This window comes from Glycine max, chromosome 11 (assembly GCF_000004515.6).
Source record: "Glycine max cultivar Williams 82 chromosome 11, Glycine_max_v4.0, whole genome shotgun sequence".
In the NCBI taxonomy this organism is placed as follows: Eukaryota; Viridiplantae; Streptophyta; class Magnoliopsida; order Fabales; family Fabaceae; genus Glycine; species Glycine max.
The window spans coordinates 19,830,071-19,839,612 of record NC_038247.2 but is presented as its reverse complement, the minus strand read 5'-3'; the positions used below and the strand labels follow the sequence as shown (position 1 = coordinate 19,839,612).

At 34.2% G+C, this 9,542-nt stretch overlaps 1 protein-coding gene across 1 annotated transcript; it reads right to left on the bottom strand.

Annotated features, from left to right (window-relative positions):
* Positions 1-8,564: 8,564 nt before the first annotated feature.
* Positions 8,565-9,226, bottom strand: LOC100781335 (agamous-like MADS-box protein AGL80). Its single transcript, XM_003539262.2, has 2 exons — positions 9,148-9,226; positions 8,565-9,001 (listed from the first exon to the last, which is right to left on the bottom strand). The coding sequence occupies exons 1-2, from the start codon at positions 9,224-9,226 to the stop codon at positions 8,565-8,567; spliced, it is 516 nt and encodes a 171-aa protein (XP_003539310.1).
* Between the last annotated feature and the right edge of the window lie 316 nt (positions 9,227-9,542).

The window sequence follows — 9,542 nt, the reverse complement described above, 5'->3', positions numbered from 1 at the left end:
TAGCATCAGGAACCTATTAGGAAGACCAACGCGTTCTCTACTTGTTTTTACACAACATTTCTCTTGCATGATTTTCTTTCTTTTTGCATAGATAGTTTACATACATGTTCATAACCACAATCATCTTTTCATATCAGACACCTATTTACCGAAATAGCTTGCCAGATAACACAAGTTTCCCGAGAGTTCGATACTCGATTCTTACCGTTTTATACTACTTGTGCGATCCGGTACACTATGCTACAAAATGGGATCATTCGCCCTAACACGAGCCCATTTTCATCCCCTATTCTTTTGGGCAAAAAGCGAGATGGGTCTTAACGGTTTTGCATTGACTATTGTGCTTTCAATGCCATCACGGTGAAGGATCGCTTCCCAATTCCTACCATAGATGAACTACTTGACGAGTTAAGAAGTGCCTATTGGTTCTCAAAGTTAGATTAGCTACAAGGGTATCATCAAATCCTGATGAAGGAGGAAGGTGTGAGCAAGACCATCTTCAAAAGTCACCATGACCATTATGAGTTTTGTGTCATGCCCTTTGGCTTGTGTAATACACCTTCATCTTTTCAGGCCACTATGAATAGTATATTCCAAACTCACTTGCGTAAATTCAATACAATGATTAATACAGACAATTTGCATTAATCGATGTATTGAATCTTGAATTGTTCGTTTGGACATTTTGGGAAGACTAATTTTTTTAGTAGACTCATACGTATAGGTTAAATGTCTTTTCTTAAATTTGACGATATTCCAGTATAGTGCATTTCACTTTGTTCTCCAAGTGCATAGTTGAATGTTGTGGATGATGACATGGCACTGCTTTCATCTCATGTTCTTGGAGACCAATGCGAAATGCTGCTGAAATTTCGTCAAATTTAGGAAAAGACAATTAACCTTTACGTATGAATCTACTATAAAAAATGTCTTCCTAAATGGGATAGGGCCACACCCTTGATAAAAAAAAGTGATGCAATCCTACCCCGCAAGGACATTGGATAGAAGACTCCAAGAAAATTGGGTCAGAGATGCAAGAGAAGGCCCTAGGGTTCTCATGAGCCTTAGGGTAGATTTTGGGCCTATGGGCTAAGTATGAGTCCACTTATCTTTGTACATATTAGATTAAAGTTTCATTATTTTTGGGCCTTGTATTTAGGGCTCCATAATATAGGTAAGGTACCCTAAAAATATAGGATTTTTCAGCCTTTGTATTTTAGGGCACCTAGACTAGTTTTTGTATTAGGGGTGGTTTTGTATTTTCATATGCATTAAGTGAATATTTGATATGTGTGGTTGGAAATAAATTTAATTGAATTGGGAGAATCCCAATCCAATTAAATTTTAGAGGGAGAGGTGAGCATTTGCTTGCTACACCCCATTGCCACATCATATAGTCACACTTTGTGCATGTCCTTCATGCTTTACATGCCTCCTGACACCTAAGCACACTTAGTGGAGAATCTTGGACTTGATCTTGGATTAGTGGGTTGAATCATAGCTAAAATTCACTAATCATAATTAGTGAAATTTTGGCTCCACAAATTCGATTTCAAATTCAAGTGAAATTTAAATAGAAATTCAAATTTCCCTCCAATTTTCTGTGACACTTAGGCTATAAATAGAGGTCATGTGTGTGCATTTTTTAAACTTTGATCATTTGAGAATTACACTTCAAAGTTTAAACCTCAATTGAGGCACAAAATTTCGTGCTCCTTCTCTCCCTCTCCTTCCACCCTTCAAGCTTTTATCCATGACTTCCTATGGTTGTGAGCTTCTTCATGACTCATATTCTTCTTGAAGTGGCATCTCCTCTCAACTCTTCTTCTTCTCCATTCTGTTGCCATTAAAATTCAAGAAGCAAATGACTCCATTGATGAAGAAGATCCAAGGCCTACAAGCTCCAATGGAGCTACATCAAAAAGTGAGGTTTTTTTGCATGTTAGATAACTTAATGAAGTCTCACAGCAAAGGGGAAACATGGATCGAAGTTGTATGAAAGAATCACACATTAGTGACGAGTATGAGAATGGGGTTAAACAATTCCTTCAATTTACTGAATGTAAGGCACCATCTTTGCGTGGGAAATTTTTCTATCCATGTGTTAAATATGGAAATAGGAGACTCCAATTAGTAAATGACATAAGATCACATATTATATGTGACGGGATCATTCCCAATTACAAAAAATGGATATGGCAAGGGGAATTGCCAGACATGCCAACAGTCTCTCACACTGAGCTGGTTGATGTAGACATGGGACATCGTATAGAAGACATGATTCACGTTCTTGGGCAAGATGATTTTCAGCAAGCACATGCAACATGCACCTTTGTATGAGAAAATAGAAAATGATTCAAAGAAGTCATTGTATTCGGGGTACAAAACTTTCACAAGGTTGTCAGCGGTGCTAGCTTTTGTCAATTTGAAGACACGATTTAGGTGGAGTGACAAGAGCTTCACTAAATTGCTTGTGTTATTGAAAAGGATGCATCCTGAAGATAACCTGTTGTCAATGAATCACTATAAGGCGAAGAAGATTTTATGTCCAACGGAAATAGAGTACTAGAAAATCCATGCATGCCCTAATGATTGCATTTTGTATAGAAATGAGTACCAGAAAATCATTACATGTTGCATTTATTTTAAAAAAAATACATTCTATGACAGTTCTTAGAAAAATCTTCTTAAAAGGGTAGAAAACTGTCTTAGAATCCTCAAATTTTTTTTTCTTTATTAGAAGGACATTCTAAGGAGGTTATCTAAAAAACTGTCTTAGAAAATTTACTTTCAAATACGGTTTTTCAGAAAACCGTCTTAGAATCCTCACAAATGTTTGAATTTTTTTAAAAAAATATGATAAGAATCGTCTTAGAAAGTATATCTTTCTAAGATGGTCCTTACTTAAAAATCGTCTTAGAAGAGTATCCTTCTAAGACGGTTATTAAAAGAACCGTCTTAGAAAATACATTTTCTAAGACGATTTTTAGCTAGCAATCATTTTAAAAAGATATCCTTTTCTAAGACGGTTTTTTATAGAACCGTCTTTGAAAGTCTTTCACTTTCAACGACGTTGGCTTCAAAGACGGTTCAAAACCGTCTTTGAATACAAGTTACAACCGTCGTAAAAGGGATATTTTCCAGTAGTGTTAGTTTTGAAACCTAGAAAGATGAAGCAATGATTATAAACAAGTTAAGCATCTTAGAAATTAATAGTTTTGAATAGTTCTTTATCAAATGATTTTGCACCCCAAAACAGTAGTTTTGGACTAGAGTTTTAGACTAAGTCCACTTATGACAAATAAGAAGAAAAACTTTAGATGGAACATCATGAGGACGGAAAAGCATAAGCAAATCCACAACATGCAACAACTATGAATACCTTAACAATTATTCAGAGCAGAAGGAATTGATGTTGTTCTGGAGCAGTTATTCTCAACTCCCGTGGCACATATTTAAGGATTGCCTAGAATACTGTTTGAAGAGAAGGAAAAAAGATACAATTACTTAATAACATGTAAACAAAATTTATATTTTTTAACCAGGACCTACCCCCCCCCCCCCAACCTATAGTAGCTAGATGGGGAAGTAAAATTAAACCTTGTACATACATGGGCTTCTTAGGTACGAAATGAGCCACTTCAAAAAGGTTCACTCAAGTTATTATAAGAGATATCCCTATGAAAAATTTAGAACTATACAAATTATTGATCAGAAATCAAATTAACAAAGGAGGAACAAATTAATAAGTCCATAATAAAAGGCTAGAACAGACTTACAGAAAGGCAAGCTGAGTCATGTTAGCCAAATAGGAAGGAATTGGTCTAGTGAGACTATTATTGTTTACTCTTTAATGCTTATATATTTAGTCTTGATCCCACATTTGTATTCTAATTTCATATGTTTCTACTTCTGATTTGAATGTGTAAATGTGGTGCATATTATATCAAGGGTTGCAATCTCATTTGATTGCATCAATAGTATTTTTGCTTCATAATCAATAAACTTTTCTTGATTTTTGGTATTGTTTAGGGGTTTCAGTCTATTCTTCAATGCCCCTAACCCTAACTATCAATTTGTTTGGTTGAACTTATGACGTAGTTACTTCTTTTTCTCCCTGCTTTTGACAAAAATTTAGATTTCTATGTAGGCACCTAATTTGCTTGAGCTACTATTTCATGAAGGTATGATTTCTTGTACTTTTCTCGTCCTATGAGCCTTTCTCTTGGTGTTGCACTATGTTATTCTAATTCAGACATTTTAATACAAAGTGTTCTTTACTGAATGAGTTCTTATCTTTATTTGGCAAAGCATGATCTAAACTTCTAATTGGAGAATTTCCTTCTATAGTTGATGGATCAGCAAGAGTAAAGGCACAACCTCAAGATGACTCTAAGGCTACATTGGCTCCAAAGGTATGTGATTGTGAGCCTTGATTATGTTACTAGGAAGCTGAAATAGAAAAAAAATTCAGTAAAGAACACTTTGACCAATATATATCAGATCCTCCAAATTTTTTGACCAATGCTATTTGCTAGACTGGTTAAAGTTTATATTGCATATACTTTTACAAAACTATTGTATTTCTAGCAACAAAGTGATGCAAGTTAGTAACATATGTTCCCTTGAAAAATATCTAAAGAGCACGAATTAGAGGCCACCAGCTTAACTTTATACTATAATAAATTCGAAGGCTCTAGCAAAAAGCCACCCTTGAAGATATGGTATATTGTATTCCTCTTTACACCATACAATACACATTGCCTTAATTAAGCCTCCATATTTGTGACAAAACTCATACATGAGAATTCTCATAAGTGGAAGGACACATGTAGTGAACCCTAACAAATAATTAGTAAGTAAATTCATGCTAGGGTGCGTGGACTCCTGGTTTTACAAAAAAAAAAAGCTTCACAATGCAAAAAAAAAATAAGTGGACTGTTGTTTCTGGCCACATCTGCTAATAACACATTAGGTAAAACAACTATCATTAGGCCTACATGCATCTACAAATTGTCATTTGCATTGATCCTATTGTTTAGTATGTGCCAATGTCCAAATAAAAGACTTGACTTTACAAGTTGTTTTGGAGAGCTTTGGTGATTAAGAAAATGAGTTAGAGATCGAAAACAAGATACAAGACTAACCACAAGAATACAAACACCAAAATTGCGTCTTGTTGGAATGAGAAATGAGTAGAACTGAGTCATGGACATGTTTTTCTACAACTCAATTTGTGCAAAAAGAGTATAATTTTTTTTATGGGTAAATTATGCTTAGAATATAGACGACAAAGGTGACCAAGAACCACTGAAATGAATATTACTCACTTTCCTTCCAAAATGTAATATGTGAACCTTGACCCAATTGAAGAAGCCAGTAGCCTATAACAAGTATTTCCTTGAGAAATAATCTTGCAGGGTGTTGCATAAATTGTAGATATTTAAGTGTTTTCTTTTTCTTGTCTCTGATAGGTTTCTATTGTTGGAGCTCCTGTTGATCAGAAATAGGGTTTCATGCTATTTATTTTTACATGATTTCATTAAGCATTTAGATGTAGTTCAGTTAAACACTTGTGAATGCCAAACATTGCATTGGGGAGAACTTATGTTATGCGGCTTTCTGTTCGGTGCAGTAAATATCTTGTTATTCGTAGAAACAAAAGGAAAACACTCCAATATATACAGTTGGTAAAATATCTTTCTTACAAGGAGTTTCTCAACTCATACCTTTATTTTGCTACTTTATGCAGATAAATCCATATGAATCATGGCTATTCTTTGATCAAGAATCATTTGTTCCACAAAATATGGTAAACTTCATGATCTTATCTAAACTGCACAGTTGTGACATAAAACAATTTCAGGTTCATTCCTTTTTACTGTGGCCAAGAACTAGTGCAACAGTGTTAGTGGTTGAGAAAAATGGTTAGCAAAAAACTTTGGAAATTAAAATTATGACCACACGAGTTCGCAGTCATGAAAGTGTGCAATTCGATGAAGTAGATGGCATTGCATTCGTTGAGGGTGTGTTGGTGTTTCCATGTGGAAGGGGCACCACACTTGAGTTATGTTTAGTTTTTAAATGTATCTTGAAGTTTCTATCATGTTTGCACCACCTAGGTAGGTGATGATGGGTAGAAGCACAGGTTTAGATTGTATTTGAGAAAGCCATGTAAATTTCTACACCTTTAAAATAAAGAAAGAAAGAAAACAAGGACCAGCTTTCAGACACAAAGAAGGCCAATGTATATTAAGAAAACCAACAGAGAACTACTCCTAAAATTGGTATTCTAAATTTCTGAATTTGTTTCTATTTTTTGGTAGCTCTTGCTTATTCTTATATTCTTTAGTTTCAGCTAATTTCAAAGTTTTGGCTAGTGACTTCCAGTGCGGAATTCTCCTTGAACAATTTTTTTCTCATTTCCTCTCAAAGAATTCTTTTTTGGAACTAATTTATCAATCAGATTTTTGGTTCTTTGTTTCTAGATTTGTTTCAAAACTATTTAGACAACAATTTTAGGGAATTAAAAGAAAAAAATTCCTCCCTGTTAGAGATAGAAATTGGAGACAAATGGATTGCTTCATGTTAATTTCAAAAATATTTTTGGTTAGGAGCATTTTTTATACTACGGTAATTGTTCATTTGCTTTTAGAAATAACAGGTAAACAATAATTTAAAGCCAAAAACATAACACTAGTTTGAAAAGTTGCATTTTCAAATTTATTACTTTAGTCACTTGTTGGCTACTTCAATTCCTATGTGGTTGCTAAGAGGTTGTGCCTCCATGGCCTTGCCATCGGGGAGTCCTTACCACCTAAACTTCACACCATGCTTGTCAATGGTGAATAATTAACTAGCTGAGTTTTTCGTGACTGATCAAGAACTAAATGCACTGCACAAAGCATATCAAATTCTGATATTGTGGAAACTAGCAAAGGAATTAAGTATATGATTGGTCAAATCATTAAAAGGCGACTCTCACATTACCTAAAGCATGTAAGAAATGCTTATATTCCATTTCAGGGTTTCTGCTTTTATATTTGTATTTGTTTATAGGTAATTAATTAATAATATCTACCCTAACCTTTTTTTCACTTGGGATTTACTTAATAGAAAAAAGTTCATAAGCATGATACATTAAGTTGTCATTAATTATTGGCATATGATTACTAGAGATTAAGTTCATATGGGAAACATGCATATCATGGAAAGATCTGCACTAGGGATAGGGAAAGGACCCAACAAAAGCTTCATTTGGTGGGAAATGAAAATGGAATAAAAGTTGGATGGTTGTCCTAAGTGCAGCATCTAAGACGGTTTTTAATTAAAACATGTCATAGAATGCTAGCATTCAAAGAAGGTTTAAAAAACCGTCTACAACTGTCTTTGAATGCTAGCATAAGATGGGCTGTAATTAAGAACCGTCTTAGAATTGACATTTTTCTAAGTCGGTTTTTTAAGGGACCATCATGAAAAGTCAACACTTTTCACAACGTAGCCTTCAAAGACTGTTCGAAACCGTTGTAGAAGGCTTATTTCCACCGTCATAGAATGCTCCTGTTGCAATAGTGTCTATCTAAAACTTTGATTGTTCTTGAGGAAAGAGCATATATATGTTTTTTTATGCAGAGAACCAACTTTTTTTTTTCTGCAACTCGTAGCAGGGTTAAAATAGAACCACAGATAAAATTTTCAAAGGGTTTGAATAGGTGCAACCAATTTAATTAGAAGCATAAATATCTACAACTTTTGGTGTTTCTATACACACCAATATTTCCATTTTTCCAAATAGCTCATCTTTTGTAGAATATTTCTATTTAAAGTTCCTCCACCTTAAAAGAGGGCATATGAAGTGATAATACTTTACCCCTTGTCTGAAGCAAATCCATTGAGGGTTCTTGTAGTATAGGTTTTACCTATGATTCAACCAACACATAAGGCGTAACAAAAATTAATTAATTGATTCTTTTCATTTGCCTTCCTCAATTCGTGCTTATTCCATGAGTTTTTCCCGATCTCTTTTTTCCGTAAGAACTATTCTTGAAAAAATGATTCCAAGTCTAGTAAAATCCTTACCGAAAAAATGCAATTATACCCTCCACACTTTCTTTTATGATGGGTCAATTACAAATTCCATACTTGAAGTTCATTAACAATTTCATCAATATGAAAAATCTAATTATATAGGGAAAACTATCTTTATTGGGATATCTAGTTAAATATGCCAATGACTTCTTTCCAAGCATTTAGTCTTTAGATGTGCTTGTTAATTCATTCAAATGTATATTGAGATTCTGCATATTTGAAAGATAGTAGAATCCTTAAAATAGAGCTACAAAATTTCAATTTTATTCAACATTATTCATGTCTCTAAGCATGGACACATTTAAAGACCAAAAAACATGGCAAGCAAACATAGAACAGTTCCAACAACAGAGACACTAGAAACCTTGCCAACAAGAACATCACTCTTTTGAAGGGATGAATTTGTTGTCATTAGACCAATTCAGATTAATTTGGCATGGCACCCGTATTAGTTACAAGTGCTTGCTCTCTTTTAGTCACGGTTTATCCTCATTTTCAGTAGCTGGTGTCACCTCTTGGACAAGGAGCATTTCAATTTTCTTTGTAATCTCCTCCAATTTTTTATCAGCCAAGAACGTGATATCATTCAGATCAATAATGTTGCACTTGCCAAGGTTGTTACCACCAGCAAAGTATTGACACAAGAAAAGGCCTATCTCCTTCTTTCTGTTTTCATCCCTAAGTTTCTTGAGCTGCCCTTGTGCTAAGGTTATGTTTTTCATTAAAAGTGACTCTTGACAAAACATTCTTTTGTTTCGTGCCGATTCAGAAACTCCCCTAAAGTTGAAAATCACACTTTCCACTCCTTGGTTGGATGGCCAAACCTCAGGCTCAGGTTCGTCTGGAGTATAAATTATAGCGCATGCCTGAATGCCACAAAGGGTTGTGATTTCATCAATCTTTTTCAGCAAACCTGTTGAGAAACATAGCAATCCATTAGGATAAATGAGAGAAAGTGAGAAATTGTTAGAAATTGAAATTTTATTAAAAGATAAATATGCATGCTACAAGGGTAATAAAGCATAGTTAAAATGGGATAAAGAGAAAGAATCCTTGAACCATTTTTCCTTTTCTTCAATGCAGCCTTCCTCTTCCTCGGATTGCTTATGTATGTAAAGTCAACCTTCTTTCTCGCCATGACAGTGACCAGAAAAGAACAAGAAGAAATTTCTTAAAGTGCTAGGTACTTTGTTGTGCTTCTCTCATGTTTGATGTTGTGTTGTTTATATAAGTCTTTTAAGATGTAGTGCTAGAGACATTTGAGATATTTAATTATCTGAGTTGTATTAGCATAAAAATTTTAATTAAATTTATGAGCAATAAATAATTAGAGGGATTTTACTAGAAAATATTTAATTGTCTTACATATGTGGAAGGCAATGAAGCAAGAATTAAGAAATTTGTTAAAATGTTACCTTGATGTGCTTTTCTCCTTCTTGATGTTGTGTTGTATA